At 49.4% G+C, this 16,794-nt stretch overlaps 1 protein-coding gene across 1 annotated transcript in view; it reads left to right on the top strand.

Annotated features, from left to right (window-relative positions):
• The window catches only part of PGAP1 (post-GPI attachment to proteins 1), a 77,569-nt gene that overhangs the window by 3,946 nt on the left and 56,829 nt on the right, over positions 1–16,794 (top strand). Inside the window, exon 2 of the mRNA XM_015413220.1 lies at positions 13,878–14,031. Coding sequence (XP_015268706.1) covers positions 13,878–14,031 — 154 coding nt within the window. The remainder of the gene's footprint in view (positions 1–13,877; positions 14,032–16,794) is intronic.

Below are 16,794 nucleotides of genomic sequence, written 5' to 3'. Positions count from 1 at the left end.
AGGCAGAAACTGGCCGGGGGGGGGGGAGGCGGCTGTGCCCGCCGGGAGCGGCCCAAAGGAGAAAGGGGGTCTGGCGGCTTCTGGAGAACCCCGTGGCAGGAGGGGGGTCCCCGGGCAATGCTCCCTCTAAGCTGTGGAGTCCTGTGAGCCAAAATGCTACTTTGTGAGCTACCGGCATTAATGTTGTGAGTGAGCCATTTGACTGCGGCATAAATGAGTTTGCTCTGGAGCCATCCTTCTTCCTGAGCAGAGATAAAAATGTGTGAGCTGGAGGCTAGAAAACAGTGAGCTGGCTCACGCCAACTCAGCTTAGAGGGAACGAAACCCCAAAGAGCTGCTGTCAGTCCAAGTAGACAATGTGAAGCTGTGGAGTCTCGTGAGCAAAAATTCTGCTTTGTGAGCGGCTGGCATTAAAGTGGTGAGCGAGCGATTGGGCTGCTGCATAAAATAGTTTGCTCTGGAGCCCTCCTTCCTAAGCTGAGGCAAATATGTGTGAGCCGGAGGCTAAAAAACTGTGAGCCAGCTCACACTCACTCAGCTTAGAGGGAACACTGGTCCCGGGTGGGCACTGCAGTGCTCCCCCTAAGCCATGGAGTCTTGTGAGCAAAGGTTCCACTTCGTGAGCTGCTGGCATAAGTAACTGGGCGATAAGTATAGCTGAGATTGGATTAGAGCAGTTGGTAAAACCTGTGAATGGCAGCAGATTAGCTTACAAAGTGAGAAGAGAGCCGAGTCTGAGTCCAGCGGCAAAGACCAACAGAGTTTAATTCTGGGTATAAGATTTCCTGTACATGCACACTTCATCAGTTACATCGGAACAGTTTTCCCTCAAGCCTTACATATAGGTGTGTGGGGGAGTGTTAGTTGCCGGACAGGCTACTTGAGAGTCAAGATGCATAAGTAGCTGAATAAGAGATTGGATTTATACCCCACCCTTCACTCCCTTTCTCACAACACGAGAACTCGTGGGCACTCCATGAAATTGTTGAGCAGTCGGGTTAGAACAGATAAAAGGAAGTCCGTCTTCACCCAAAGAGTGATGAACATATGGAATTCACTGCCACAGGAAGTGGTGACGGCGGCTACAAGCATGGATGGCTTCAAAAGGGAATTAGATAAGCATATGGAGCAGAGGTCCATCAGTGGCTATTAGCCACAAGGTGTAGATAGGAACTCTCAAGTCTGAGGCAAGGGATGCTCTGTCTTCTTGGTGCTGGGGGGGGGCAACAGTGGGAGGGCTTCTAATGTCCTGGCCCCACTGCTGGACCTCCTGATGGCGCCTGGTGTTTTCGGCCACTATGTGACACAAGAGTGTTGGACTGGATGGGCCATTGGCCTGATCCAACATTGGCTTCTCTTTAGTTCTTCTAAGAGGGAACTGGATAAACATATGGAGTAGAGGTCCATCAGTGGCTATTAGCCACAAGGTATAGATAGAGACTCTGGGGCAGGGGGTGCTCTGTATTCTTGGTGCTTGGGGGGGGGCAACAGTGGGAGGGCTTCTGGAGTTCTGGCCCCACTGGTGGACCTCCTGATGGCACCTGGTGTTTTGGGCCACCATGTGACAGAGTGTTGGACTGGATGGGCCATTGGCCTGATCCAACATTGGCTTCTCTTATGTTCTTATGAGAGGGAACTGGATAAACATATGGAGCAGAGGTCCATCAGTGGCTATTAGCCACAAGGTATAGATAGAGACTCTGGGGCAGGGGGTGCTCTGTATTCTTGGTGCTTGGGGGGGGGCAACAGTGGGAGGGCTTCTGGAGTTCTGGCCCCACTGGTGGACCTCCTGATGGCACCTGGTGTTTTTGGCCTCTGTGTGACAGAGTGTTGGACTGGATGGGCCATTGGCCTGATCCAACATTGGCTTCTCTTATGTTCTTATGAGAGGGAATTGGATAAGCATATGGAGCAGAGGTCCATCAGTGGCTATTAGCCACAAGGCCTAGATAAGAACTCTCAGTCTGGGGCAAGCGATGCTCTGTATTCTTGGTGCTTGGGGGGGGGAGGCAACAGTGGGAGGGCTTCTGGAGTTCTGGCCCCACTGCTGGACCTCCTGATGGCACCTGGTGTTTTTGGCCTCTGTGTGACAGGGTGTTGGACTGGATGGGCCATTGGCCTGATCCAACATTGGCTTCTCTTATATTCTTATGTAGTCCTGCCCACTGATAAGCTTAGATTGGACTATTGTAGGGATTCGCGTTTGGAATCCATGACACGAGAGTGTAGATCCCGTTGAAATCAAAGGGCTTTTCTCCGGAGTATTTCAGTAGGCTGCACAAACCCTGCCATTGAACGTGGAAGTCTACCTCTTGGTCCAGAAATTAGCTTGTGGCAGGAATTCTAGCCCTGGTCCTGGGATCTCCTACGGCTCGTCTTGCAAGGCATGATGTAAAACAACTAAAGCATGCTTTTGTCTAGTGCAGGAATGTTAGTTTTTTCTCTCCTATAAGAAAAAGGTCAGCGTTCCTCCACCTGCCAGGGTTCGTTTTTCCGGTAGGGCGTCTTTCGAGAATCTAAACATTGCTGTTGCTGATTTGTATCTTTCTCATTTTAATTTAAGCCGCACTAAGCAGCTTTTTATGTTATGATTGCTGAAGGCGTTTCTTTGCAGAGCTCCGTGAGTTTCTCTTTTCCTAAAAGAGCACACCTCGCTAACCTCTTTTTTTCTGCCACCAGTGAGTTTTTAAATAGTCTGTTCCTGTTGCACAGATTTTCTCCTAGGAGGACACGGCATAGCTGATTAGATGCCACTGAGCACCGCCTTCCGTCTTTCCAAACCGAGGGCTCTTCTTTAATTCCCAATTGCACTAGGGGGCCCCCCTATTTTGTCCTATCTTTAACACTTTTTACCTTTCCTATAGCTGTCTATTTATTTACCTTTGCTATAGCTATTTATTTAGGAAATTTTCAAGCCGCCTCTTCAGACTCCGGCTTGAGGCAGCTCACAAAATAAAAATCAAACAACGTTCATCAGCCTAAAATGATATTAATAAAATGCCTTCCGTGCTAGAAGCAGACCACCAAAGCACCAGAGTTGGAACCCCTTGGCTAAAAGTCTGGATGAAAATAAATGGGTTGTCCGGGTGCCAGTTTGGTGTAGTGGTTAGGAGCGCAGATGCTAATCTGGGAGAACCTGGTTTGGTTCCCCCACTCCTCTGCATGCAGCTGCTGGTGTGACCTTGGGTCAGTCACAAGTTCTCTCAGAGCTGTTCTCTCAAGAGCAGTTCTCAAAAGAGCTTTCTCAGCCCCACCTACCCCACAGGGTGTATTTTGTGGGGAGGGGAAGGGAAAGGAGATTGTAAGCTGCTCTGAGACTCCTTTGGGTAGTGAAGGGCGGAGTATAAATCCAGTATCTTGACAATAATCTGAGGAGTCCCTTGGACTGCAAGAAGATCAAATCAGTCAATCTTAAAAGAAATCAACCCTGACTGTTCCCTGGAAGGCCAGATAATGAAACTGAAGCACAAATACTTTGGCCACCCAATGAGAAGGGAGCACTTACTGGAGAAGACCCTGATGCTGGGAAAGATTGAAGGTCAAAGAAGACGGGGACGGCAAAGGATGAGATGGTTAGACAGTGTCATAGATGCAACGAACATGAAGTTGTGCAAACTTCAGAGGACGGCGGAAGACCGGAAGGCCTGGCGTGATCTGGTCCATGGGGTCGCGAAGAGTTGGACTCGACCGTGCGACTGAACAACAACAACAAAATCTGAGGAGATCTGGCTAGCTCGGGTAGTCTGGAGTCAGGGCAGGCACACTTTATAGGGCTGTATCCTGGTGACAGAAATAGTATGTCTATTTAGAGGAGGCACTCTGATTTTTTTCCCCCTCACTCAAGCTCCTTCTGCACTGTTGTGTAACATGTGGAACTTGGAACCAGTACCAGACTTCAGCCTCACGAAGCGCCGCTGGTGTGAAGGAAGTGTGGGAAAAGACACCCACACAGCCTTCTTCCACACCTGACTCGGATTGTAATTTGGGTGATGACATCTGCTTTCACCTTCGGGCTCCTCGGTGCATTAATAGCTGGGTTTCACACCCGGCGTGTGTGGGCACACCGACTATAAATAATGGCTGCCTTGCTGCAAATTGAAGGGGAGAAAAGGGGGCGGGTGGTTATTTGATCATTCCAGTGAAAAGGGGGCGGGTGGTTATTTGATCATTCCAGTGAATTGATTTGTTTCTTCTAAAAAAATATAATTCACCACGCTTCTAAAATCCTAAAAAAACGAAGAGCAAGTTCTCCAAGATGAAAGATGCGAAGAGGTTTTAATGGAGAAAGAGTTAGTGGCTGTGTTGCTGGAGTTCTATTGAGGATAGATGCTTTCCTCGATCATGATGCATCGAATGAAGACCTAAGCTTCTGAGAGCCAGTTTGGTGTAGTGGTCAAGCGTGTGGACTCTAATCTGGGAGAACCGGGTTTGATTCCCCACTCCTCCACTCGCAGCTGCTGGTGTGACCTTGGGCAAGCCATAGTTCTGTCAGAGCTGTTCTCTCAAGGGCAGTTCTGGAAAGAGCTCTCTCAGCCCCACCTGCCTCACAGGGTGTCTGTTGTGGGGAGGGGACGGGAAAGGAGATTGTAAGCCGCTTTGAGACTCCGAGTGAAGGGCAGGGTATAAGTCCAATCTCGTCTTCTTCTTAAGAAGGGAGTTTGCTGTTTGTTGTTGTTCATTTGCACAGTCGAGTCCGACTCTCCGCGACCCCATGGACCCCATGTCTTCCGTCGTGCTCCGGAGTTTGCTTAATTTCATGTTCGTTGCATCGATGACACTGTCCAACCATCTCACCCTTTGATGTCCCTGTCTTCTTTGACTTTCAGTCTTTCCCAGCATCAGGGTCGTCTTCTCCAGTGAGTGCTCCCTTCTCATTTGGTGGTGGCCAAAGTATTTGAGCTTCATTATCTGGCCTTCCAGGGAACAGTCAGGGTTGATTTCCTTTAGGATTGACTGATTTGATCTTCTTGCAGTCCAAGGGACTCTCCAGAGTCTTCTCCAGCACCATAATTCGAAAGAATCTATTCTTCGGCGCTTGGCCTTCCTTATGGTCCAACTCTCGCAGGCATACAGTACTACTGGGAATACCATCTCTCTGACCATACGGACTTTGGTTGTCAGGGTGATGTCTCTACTTTTTATTATGAACTCATATAGGGATAGATGCTTTCTTTGATCATGATCCATCAAATAAAGACCTAAGGTTCTAAGAAGGGAGTTCGCTATGAGTTGCCTCCTTTTGAGTCCCTTTGGTTGAACCCAAATTTTTCTTTGTCACAGACCACCCATGAGGGGTCACCGTAAGTAGGCGTCAACTTGACAGTAAAAAAACCCCCTATATCTGTCATCTCTGTCTGTGTGTCTCTGTCTGCCTGCCTGCCTGCCTGTCCGTCCATCCATTCCCCACAAATTTAATTGGAACGCTGCCACTATGCATTAGCTGTACATCTGCTGATGGTGTAATGGTATTGTTTCTAATGAATCAGATCTGCTGCTGAGAGGATTTAAAGTGAAGAATAAGGTTTCCTTCCCTTTCCAGGGCGTGCAGAGAGGTTAGCCATGAACCCTGTGCACACAGGCAGCGAGGCGTTGACTAGGTTATAGGAGAGAGAGAGAGAGAGAGGAGTGGTTAAAAGATCAAGATGTACATTTCCATGTTGCTACTTCATCAGTTTCCATCTGCAGTCTTTGGGACAGAGAATCCTCCGGAATGTTTCACAGGAGTTCCCAGTTTGCTCGTCTGCCTGTGATTTCACAGCTAATTTTAAACATTTATTTATTTATTTTTTAAAAGGCAAAATACTTAACTGGACCGTGTCTTTAATCTTTTATTCTTGTTAAAAAGGAGACTTCGTTGATGAATCTAAGCGTCAGTGTCCCGTCACCGAAGCTGCGGATCTTTAAAGTTGGGATTCTGTAAGATTATAGGTTGTGGAAACTCCACATTGCTGTTTGGGATATGTATCTGTAGTGGTGCCAATCTCCAGGTGGGGCCTGGTGATCTTGAATCGAAGCTCATCTGCAAACTACAGAGATCAGTTCCCCTGCAGGAAATGGCTGATTTGAAGAAGGCTCTTGGCATTATATTCTCTGAGGTCCCTCCCCGTGTTTCACCCTAAAGTCTCCAGGAATTTTCCAACCCGAAGTTGGCAACTTTATGTATCTCCAATCAGTCCTTAATGACTGGCAACCTATACAGGATAGGGCCATCAACCCGTGTCATATAATGAATGACTGAAGTAGGAAGCCGTTTAGGTTCATTTAAACTTTAACAGGATAGACACCCAGAGACCTAAGCTTGTTTACCCTTAGCATTTAAGTACTGTAGAGGCATAACACTGTGATTTCTCTTACCTGTTTCGTAGTGCTTTATGATGTTGTCTTGAGAACTGAAAAGTTGGTCCACTACTTTTATTTGCTCCCCCCTCCAAGCACCAAGAATATAGAGCATCCCTTGCCCCAAACTGAGAGTTCCTATCTATAAAAAGGTAAAGGTTCCCTTGCTCAAAAGCCAGTCAAGTCCAACTCTAGGGTTGCAGTGCTCATCTCCGTTTCAAAGCCGAAGAGCCAGCTCTGTCCGAAGAGGTTTCCGTGGTCATGTGGCCGGCATGACTAAACACCAAGGCGCACGGAACGCTGTTCCCTTCCCACCGAAGCGATACCTATTTATCTACTTGCAGTTTCTTGCTTTCAAACTGCTAGGTTGGCAGGAGCTGGAACTAGAGATGGGAGCTCACTCCGTCATGCGGCAACCCGGGTCTCGAACTGCTGAACTACTGACCTTCCACAGCCTGCAGTTCAGCGTCTTCACCACTTGAGCCACCGCAGCTCCTCTCTATCCCTTGTGGCTAATAGCCACTGATGGACCTGTTCTCCGTATGCTTATCTAATTCCCTCTTGAAGCCGTCCATGCTTGTAGCCGCCACCACCTCCTGTGGCAGTGAATTCCATGTGTTAATCACTCTTTGGGTGAAGAAGTACTTCCTTTTATCCGTTCTAACCCGACCGCTCAGCCATTTCATTGAGTGCTCATGAGTTCTTGTATTGTCTACCCAGTGCCTTGGAAGCTACAGGTGGCTCTTTGACAAGTCTCTGTTGTGGTGGAGCGTGTTGTCCGGTCACAGCCGACTCCTGGTGAGCCTGTAGGGTTTTCAAGACAAGAGATGGTCAGAGGTGGTTTGCCGTCACCTTCCTCTGTGTAGCGATGCCAGACTTCCTTGGTGGTCTCCGCCCGGTTTGGTGTAGTGCTTAAGAGTGGTGGACTCTAATCTGGAGGACTGGGTTTGATCCCCCAGTCCTCCTCCATAGGAAGCCAGCTGGGTGACCTTGGGCCAGTCACAGTTCTCTCAAAGTTCTCTCAGCCCCACCTGCCTCACAGGGTGCCTGTTGAGGGGAGAGGAAGGCGATTGTAAGCCGCTCTGAGACTCCTCGGGGTAGTGAAAGGTAAAGGTCTCCCTTGCTCGAAAGCCAGTCGAATCCGACTCTAGGGCTGCGGTGCTCATCTCCGTTTCTAAGCCGAAGAGCCAGCGCTGTCCGACGACATTTCTGTGGCCGTGTGGGCCGGCATGACTAAACGCCAAGGCGCACGGAACGCTGTTCCCTTCCCACTGAAGCAGTACCTACTTATTTATTTGCGATTTCTTGCTTTCTAAAAGCGGGGCACAAAAACCAACTCTTCTACTAACCAGAGCCAATCCTGCTTAGCTTCCGAGAACTGACAAGATCGGGCCAGCCTGGTCCTTCCGGGTCTAAGCCCTGTTTCCCAGTACGGTGTCTGTCCCATGTTCCCGGGCTTCATGTGGAGGAGCAGGGAACCAAACCTAATTCTCCGGATTAGACTCTGCTGTCCTTCGCCACTACGCCACGCTGGCCCTCGCACTGGATGATGGTCATTGTGACTGTGGCTCTCAGCGACCTAGGGAATGAACACCGCTGATCTGAACTCAAGCAAAGCAAGGCACGAGAATGCTAATTTCCCTTCCCTCCTTGTGTCTCTTGGCATTGGGTGAGAAGCCGAGGACGCCCTCTGAATTCCTAATTTATTCTTGTCATCCCCCTTCCAAGCTGCGTTTGGTCTGTTAAGAACATAAGAGACGCCAATGTCGGATCAGGCCAATGGCCCATCCAGTCCAACACTCTGTCACACAATGGCCAAAAAGACCAGGGGCCATCAGGAGTTCCATCAGTGGGGCCAGGACACTAGAAGCCCTCCCACTGTTGCCCCCCCCCCAAGCACCAAGAAGACAGAGCATCCCTTGCCCTAGAGCCCCTATCTATACCTTGTGGCTAATAGCCACTGATGGACCTCTGCTCCATATGCTTATCTAATTCCCTTTTGAAGCCGTCCATGCTTGTAGCCACCACCACTTCTTGTGGCAGTGAATTCCAAGTGTTCATCACTCTTTGGGTGAAGAAGTACTTCCTCTTATCCGTTCTAACCCGACCGCTCAGCAATTTCATGGAGTGCCCACGAGTTCTCATATTGTGAGAAAGGGAGAAAAGTACGTCTTTCTCTACCTGCTCTTTCCCATGCATAATCTTATACACCTCAATCATGTCTCCCCTCAGTCGTCGTTTCTCCAAGCTAAAGAGCCCTAAGCGCTTTAACCTTTCCTCATAGGGAAAGTGTTCCAACCCTTTTATCATTCGAGTTGCCCTTTTCTGCACTTTATCCAAAGCTATAATATCCTTTTTAAGGTGTGGTGCCCAGAACTGCACACAGTATTCCAAATGAGGTCGCACCATTGATTTATATAGGGGCATTATGATATTGGCTGATCTGTTTTCAATACCCTTCCTAATAATCCCCAGCATAGCATTGGCCTTCTTTATTGCAGTCACACACTGTTAGGTTGCTGTTTGCTCCTCATAACCCAGGGTGGGCAGTTGGTGTCTTATTCTCAGATCACTTTGGTTCTCGCGTGGCTCCAGGTGTGCTTTTGTACATGGGGGAGGCACGGCTGTCCAGATTGGATGGCTTTGAGAGGCTCGGAGCCAGGATTTTGTGGCTTGTGGGGCAATTTTTTTCCTGGTGGGGCTGAAGTTGTCAGTGCAGAAAGAAAAGCCCTTTAGCCAACAGAAAGCTGTGACCAGGAGAGATCTCTAAATTGCAAGTTGTCAGCCACTTGAGGTGACAGTTCTCAGCTGCTGCAAGTTAATCACTCCTGCCAGCCTAAGGAACATTTCTGAGAACAAGCCGGCAGGTGGGAGTGATGACGTCTATAGTCAAGAAAGCTAACCCTTAGGCAGAAAAACTCTCTTAAAGGAGACCAGTTTCTTGACCCAGAGTTAGAAGGGATCCTAGAGGTCACCTACTCCAACCCTCTTTCTCAGCTCGAGAATTAGTCAAATTGCAGCACCCCACACTACTGAAAGGAGCGCACACCTTTTATAAAATGTTTTAAAATGATTGAAAAATGCACTTACAAGAGAAATTCTCGTGGGGCTGTGCCTTTAAAAGGCGGGGCAGAGCCCCCAAAGGCCCCGCCGTAGCTACAGGCCTGTGTTGAGATGCCAAGGTGATGGCAAAAGGAGGAGGGGTTATTCCTCCCAGGCCCCCCTTGTGTACATCACCTGGACCAAACTCGGTGTGCAGTAAAGATGGCGTACAGCCGCAGGTACCTGTTGGCCAAGTTGCCTATTGCTGGCCCCGGTCACACGGGCAGGAAACTGCGGGGGAGAAGCGTGGCTGTTTGCCCTGGGGCAAACTACTGCGCAGTTACGTGATCAGACCTCCTGTGGAGGTCCTGTGGAGGTACCGTGGAGGTTCCATGGCAAGGGAGAGGTGCCGATCACAGGACAAACCGGCGCGCAACGAAGAAGCGCGCGCCGCGGCAAACTGTTTTGTTTTTGTGTGTACATGACAAATGCGCATGCTCCGTTGGGTGCGCATGCGCATCCACAGAGACTTGGACAAAAAAACCCACCTTATTTGCAAGGGGACATGAGCGGGCGCCGGATGCCACCGGAAACGCGATCAGACGCCCGCCTTTGCCCCGCAGTTTCCGGAAACTAGTACCTCTGAGGTACTAGTTTTTTGCCACGCAGTTTCGGCTGGAAGCCTCGGTTGAGCCACGGGAGTGCTACGCTTCCCAGATGTGCTGGTGAGATCGCGCCCGGAAACTCCGCTTGTTTTCCGTCTCACTTGTGTGGCTTCTGTTCCGTGTGACCGCAGCCAGAGTTGTTTTTTCATAGCAGTACAATGTATTCGTTCAGGACTGGAAGTCAAAAGCCAACAGCGTCTCTCGAGAATGAGATTTCTCCTCCCTTTTCTTCTGCTGACAATCCACCACCCTTGAAGAATCATTTTATAAAACGTGTGGGATCGGTCTCTCATGACCGCCACGTTGCCTCCAAGGAGATGTGGGATTAAACTGTTTTAAATAAATAATAGGGTCGCAGCATTTTGTGGCTGTATGAACACGCTCATAGAAGGAGCATTGGTCTTCAGAAATCTGTGAATTTCATGCACTGGGTGACTTGGATTAAAGGATTCGGGAAGGCCCCTCTTTCATTAGCATAAATAGAGCGCATGATCGTAGCATTTTTGGAGTAAACGTCTTCCGAGCCAGTTGCTTAAAATCTGATACGACTGTTCCGTTGGACATGTTAGAGCAAACGGCAAGGCTGCATCTTAATGTCGTTATAGGCACTTAATGCAACTCTAATTTATACGTGGCCCACTATGCATCTCGCTTAGGACAAGTATAGGACCAGTGACCGATGCCAAAGCAACTGACGTGAAACAAATTCAATTTCACTGTCGCTGACTTTTTGTGTAAGCCTATTAAGTCAATTAGACAAAATGACATTCCCAAGGCCAGGAAAACATTTCTGTGTTTCTGGCACACAGAGTGCTGTTGGATCGTTCCCTTGGCCATCCTTGGGAGGGACTCCTCTAAAGTAGGCAATCGACATTCCTTTACTGTTGCTCGGAGCACTGAGGGGCAGATACTTGCTGAAGGTCTCCCATCCGCGTGATGGGGCTTGAACCCAGATTTCCACTTTAGAATCTAATGTTTCTGTAGTTTAAGAACGGCGCCTAAGTTAACTGCAAGTGGAAAGATGCTGTTTTCTGTCAGCAGCCTTGGGCCCTGGCATATAGAAATGTTGATAGCCCAAAAGATGGGGATAATAAGAACATAAGAAAAGCCCGATGTTGGATCAGGCCAATGGCCCATCCAGTCCAACACTCTGAGTCACACAGTGGCCAAAGATACCAGGTGCCGTCAGGAGGTCCACCAGTGGGGCCAGGACACTAGAAGCCCTCCCACTGTTACCCCCCCCAAGCACCCAGAAGACAGAGCATCCCTTGCCCTAGACCGAGAGTTCCCATCTATACCTTGTGACTAATAGCCACTGATGGACCTCTGCTCCGTATGCTTATCTAATTCCCCCTTGAAGCTGTCCCTGCTTGTAGCTGCCACCACCTCCTGTGGCAGTGTGTTCATCACTCTTTGGGTGAAGAAGGACTTCCTTTTATCTGTTCTGACCCAACCGCTCAGCAATTTCATGGAGTGCCCACAAGGAGTTCTTGTATTGTGAGAAAGGGAGAAAAGTACCTCTTTCTCTACCTGCTCTACCCCACGCATGATCTTATAAACCTCGATCATGACACCCCTCAGCCATCGTTTCTCCAAGCTAAAGAGCCCCAAGCACTTTAACCTTTCTTCATGGGATAATGGGAGACCAAGCGTCCCCTTTCAGTCCTCCCAAACCCCCAAACTGTCTCCAGCATCTTTGGCTGGTGCATGTGCCCTTTGCTACCAGGAAATTCTCCACCGCAAAAGGCATTGTTTAGATGCTAAACCCTGGCTCGGGGCAGGGATTAATTGTTTTGGCCTTGTGAAGGTGGGCGTTGACCTCTTCAGGCAACGCAAATGCTACAAGCCTAGAGGAGGATTCCAAGGGGTGCCTAGAGGGGGTGGTGACGGGAGGCTCTTTCCGAGCCCAGAGTCCCCCTTGCAGAACAGCTGAAGTTGGAAGAGGGGAGGGACCATGACTCAACAGTAGAGCATCATCTCAGCATGCAGAATATCCCAGGTTTAATCCCCAGCATGTCCAGAGAGCCTGTTTGGTGTAGTGGTTAGGAGTGTGGACTCTTATCTGGGAGAACTGGGTTTGATTCCCCACTTCTCCACATGCAGCTGCCTGTGTGACCTTGGGTCAGTCATAAGTTCTTTCAGAGCTGTTCTCTCAAGGGCAGTTCTGGAGAGAGCTCTCTCAGCCCCACCTACCTCACCGAGTGTCTGTTGTGGGGAGGAGAGGGGAAGGGAAGGAGATTGTAAGCTGACTCCTTTGGGTAGTGGTGAGGTATAAATCTAATGTCCTCCTCCTCCTCCAGTTGTAAGGATCAGATAGTAGGTGATGAGAAAGACCCTAGAGCAGTGGTGACGAACCTATGGCACGGGTGCCAGAGTGGCACTCAGAGCCCTCTTAGTGGGCACGCGTGCCATCGCTCCAGCCAGGCCCAGACCATTAAAGTGTCGAATTCTTTGCCAAATAATTTTAAGTAAATGAAAGCATTTGGGATTGCTTTCCTTACTTTGTTTGGATCATCTTAAGTTAATGTATGAGGTTTTTTTCTAAGTTCTGACACAGCGTGGGGGTTTGCAAACACAAAACGGCCGCCACAAAATGGCTGCCACAGAAGGCGGAGCCAGCCACAAAAATGGCTGCTGGAGGTTTGGTGCGGTGGTTAAGTGTGCGGACTCTAATCTGGGAGAACCGGGTTTGATTCCCCACTCCTCCGCTTGCACCTGGCTGGATGACCTTGGGCAAGCCATAGTTCTGACAAGAGCTGTCCTTGAAAAAGAGCAGTTTCTGTCAGAGCTCTCTGAGCCCTGCCTACCTCACAGGGTGTCTGTTGTGGGGAGGGGGAGGGAAAGGAGTTTGTAAACCGCTCTGAGACTCCTTCGTGTAGTGAAGGGCGGGGTATAAATCCAATCTCTTCTGGTTTAGTGTAGTGGTTAAGTGCGCGGACTCTCATTTGGGGGAACCGGGTTTGATTCCCCACGCCTCCACTTGCAGCTGCTGGAGTGACCTTGGGTCAGTCACAAGTTCTCTCAGAGCTGTTCTCTCAAGGGCAGTTCTCTCAGAGCTCCCTCAGCCCTGCCTGCCTCACAAAGGGTGTCTGTTGTGGGGAGGGGGAAGGAAAGGAGTTTGTAAGCCGCTCTGAGACTCCGAGTGAAGGGCGGGGTATAAATCAAATCTCTTCTTCTGTCTTCAGTATCACAGTGAAGATCATAAGAACATAAGAGACGCCAATGTTGGATCAGGCCAAAGGCCCATCCAGCCCAACACTCTGTATCACACAGTGGCCAAAAATACCAGATCCCATCAGGAGGTCCAGCAGTGGGGCCAGTGAGCAGGTGGTTTGGCTACTGCATAAATTAGTTTGCTCTGGATCCATCCTTCCTGAGCCAAGACAAAAATTTCTGAGCCAAAGGCTAAAAAACTGTGAGCTAGCTCACACTAACTCAGCCTAGAGGGAACACTGCTGTTGACCCCCCCCCCAAGCACCAAGAAGACAGAGCATCACTTGCTCCAGAGCCCCTATCTATACCTTGTGGCTGACAGCCACTGATGGACCTCTGCTCCATATGCTTATCTAATTCCCTCTTGAAGCCGTCCATGCTTCAGAAGATCCTTCTGCTGCGGTGGCAGCTACCACTAAAACAAGGTTTAAAGATTCTGCATAGCCGGTCGGATCTCCAGTGGGCAATCAGAAGTCTTGGTGGGCACCAGGGAAGGTGTTGGTGTGCACCACGGCCCCCACGGAGCACTACGTTAGGGGACACCCCCATCGCTGTTGTCCCTTTTCCAGTTACGAAAATCATGATCTTTAACTTGTTAACGCTGCCTCTTATGTGTTACAGAAAATAAAGCTGCCTAAGAAAATACTCCGACGTTATCCGGCTTATGAGCTCTATCTCTACGGGGAAGGAAGTTACGCGGAAGAAAACAGAAATCTGGTGTTAACTGGGATTCCAGTCCTCTTCCTTCCGGGCAACGCTGGCAGTTACAAGCAAGGTACATCGTCTGATGTTCTTGCACCCTCCCCCCCCCCCCCCCCAGGTCAACGGTTGTAGAAGAGCTCTGACCTGGGTAGTCTAGGGCAGCCCGTTCTTCTCAGATCTCAGAAGCTAAGCAGGTGCAGCCCTGGTCATTACATAGGATGGGAAACCACCAAGGAAGTCCAGGGTCACTGCACAGAAGAAGGTATCGGCAAACCACCTCTGCTTCCTCTCTTGCCTTGAAAACCCCAGGGGTGTCAAAGATGAGGCCCAGGGGCCGGAAGCAGCCCCTCCAGGGCTCTTATTTGGCCCGCAAGCAACAGGTGCAAGAGAGGGAAGCAGGGGGCTGCTGGGGGGGGGAAACAGGCATGCAGACACAGACGGTGAGGTGTGTGGGGTCAAAGCTGTCAGGAAATGAAAGGGAATGGCTAGGGGGCGGGTATGGTATCCCTTGGGAAAACCCTAGTCTTGCATATGATTAAATACATTTATTGGGGTTTTTTGTGTATTCCCCAGTAAATCAATTGCTTTCAGTCCTAGGAATCAATTCCTTTTGTTTTTGTATTTTGAGTTTAAAAAGTGTTTTTAATTAAGAACATAAGAAAAGTCAATGTTGGATCAGGCCAATGGCCCATCCAGTCCAACACTCTGTGTCACACAGTGGCCAAAAACGCCAGGTGCCCTCAGGAAGTCCAGCAGTGGGGCCAGGACACTAGAAGCCCCCCCCCTGTTCCCCCCCCCCCCCAAGCACCAAGAATACAGAGCATCCCTTGGCCCAGACCAAGAGTTCCTATCTATACCTTGTGGCTCATAGCCACTGATGGACCTCTGCTCCATATGTTTATCCAGTTCCTTCTTGAAGCTGTCCATCCTTATAGCCGCCACCACCTCCTGTGGCAGTGAATTCCATGTGTTCATCACTCTTTGGGTGAAGAATGACTTCCTTTTATCCGCTCCAACCCGACTGCTCAGCGATTTCATGGAGTGCCCACAAGTTCTTGTCTTGTGAGAAAGGGAGAAGAGGACTTCTTTCTCGACCTGCTCTATCCCCTGCAGAATCTTATAAACCTCGCTCATGTCGCCCCTCAGCTGTCGTTTCTCCGAGCTGAAGAGCCTCAAGTGCTTTAACCTTTCTTCAAAATTAGGTTTGTCTGTGTTGTTTATAAAGTTTATATCTCCGGTACCTGATATTACAATTTATGGCAGGCGTGGCCCAGCCTGACAAAGTAACTTTTATGTCCGATCTGGCCCTCTTAAGAAACTAGTCTTGACACCGCTGCTCTACAGGCTCACCATACGTGGGCTGCAACTTGGTGGGACTTTCCACCACCACCATTGTAGGACAGGTTTGAACAACTGCTTCCTTAAAAATGAAGAGCGTGCTCTATTTTTTGTCTAAGATTGGGTTCTATTGCACCTTTAGTTCTCATTTATTATTGCTGCTAAACTGGTTTCCTGTGTGGGTGAAACCACACTGCAAACAAGAGAATCTGACCCCAAACGCTGTACTTCTCTAATTTCCCTTGCACATCAGCTGTCCTTCTGAGACACCCAGCTGTCGTTTAAACAAACAAAAAACAAACCTTCAGTCAGGTACTGAAAGCCAGGAGGAATTTATTTGTCAAGACCATAAGGAAATGCAGAGTCTTTTAAAAAAGGAATTTATTTGGGTCATGCGTCAGGAGAGGGGCAGCGTGAGATGGATAATATCCGCATTAGATGTAGGAGGTGCTGCCAAACACAAAATTGAGGACAGTAACTAGAAAAATTGATATGGGAGCCTCGATTATAGCGTTACTGACCTGCTTTGGACGGAATCAACTCAGAGGTGTCTGTCTCACGTTTAAGTACTAGGGATATGGAGGGGAATCACTTGTTTTGCTAGAGAAATATGTATTTGGCACAAAAACGGGTGCATTCTTAGATGGGTGCATTTGTTCTCTTTCTGAGCAAATTATGTTCTCTGTTAAGACAAAGAGGTGTTTTCTTTTTTCTTTATTCTGCGGCTGTTTCTTTTTCAGAAGCTGTTGGCATTTAGGTTTATAAGTTTTGTCTGCGTACACCAGTTTGGTGCAGTGGTATTTAAAAGCAGATAATAATCGGGGCACACATCCTGCAAAGATTGCCCCAAAGAAGATGAAGGAGGATTGGATTTATACCCCACTAAAAAATGGAAAAATTCGGGGGGGAAACGGTTTTTCCCCGGTTTTTTCTTGAAGCCTTTTTTTCCTGAAAAATTGGAAAAATTGAAAAACGAAAAGAAATTGATTATGGAACGTTTTATTTTAACATGATGAATAAAATATTTTAAGACAAGGAGTTCAAAGCGTTTTGGGTGCCAAAATTCTAAAATGCGCCCCGTTAGTGTATGGGTGGAAAATATGCCACTCAGGAGAGCTGCCTCCAATGACTGGCTCCCTCAGCCAACCTGCCCTGCCATTGGCTAGGTGGCTGGGAGGGGAGGGAGCCAGTCATCGGAGCCAGCTCTTCTGAGCGGCCATCTTCCCCACATACGGTAAGGGACGCTTTCAGCCCAGCGGCGAACGGAGCCGATAGGCTCCGTCCGCCGGCTTCCCTACCTCCAGCACCCATCCTGCCTGGCGAACGGGCCCTGCACGGCCCGTCCGCCGCCTCCCTCCCCTCCTGGAGGGGAGCCTCCGTCGCCGGTTCCCCCCACCCCCCGCCCCCAGTCCAGGCCGGCGCCGGAGGCCTGGAGCCTCCGTCGCCGGTTCCCCCCACCCCCCCAGTCCAGGCCGGCCCCGGAGGCCTGGATCCTCCG

Source organism: Gekko japonicus, unplaced genomic scaffold (genome assembly GCF_001447785.1).
Source record: "Gekko japonicus isolate JY-2015 unplaced genomic scaffold, Gekko_japonicus_V1.1 scaffold10, whole genome shotgun sequence".
Classification (NCBI taxonomy): domain Eukaryota; kingdom Metazoa; phylum Chordata; class Lepidosauria; order Squamata; family Gekkonidae; genus Gekko; species Gekko japonicus.
This window is presented reverse-complemented; position numbering and strand designations above follow the sequence as displayed.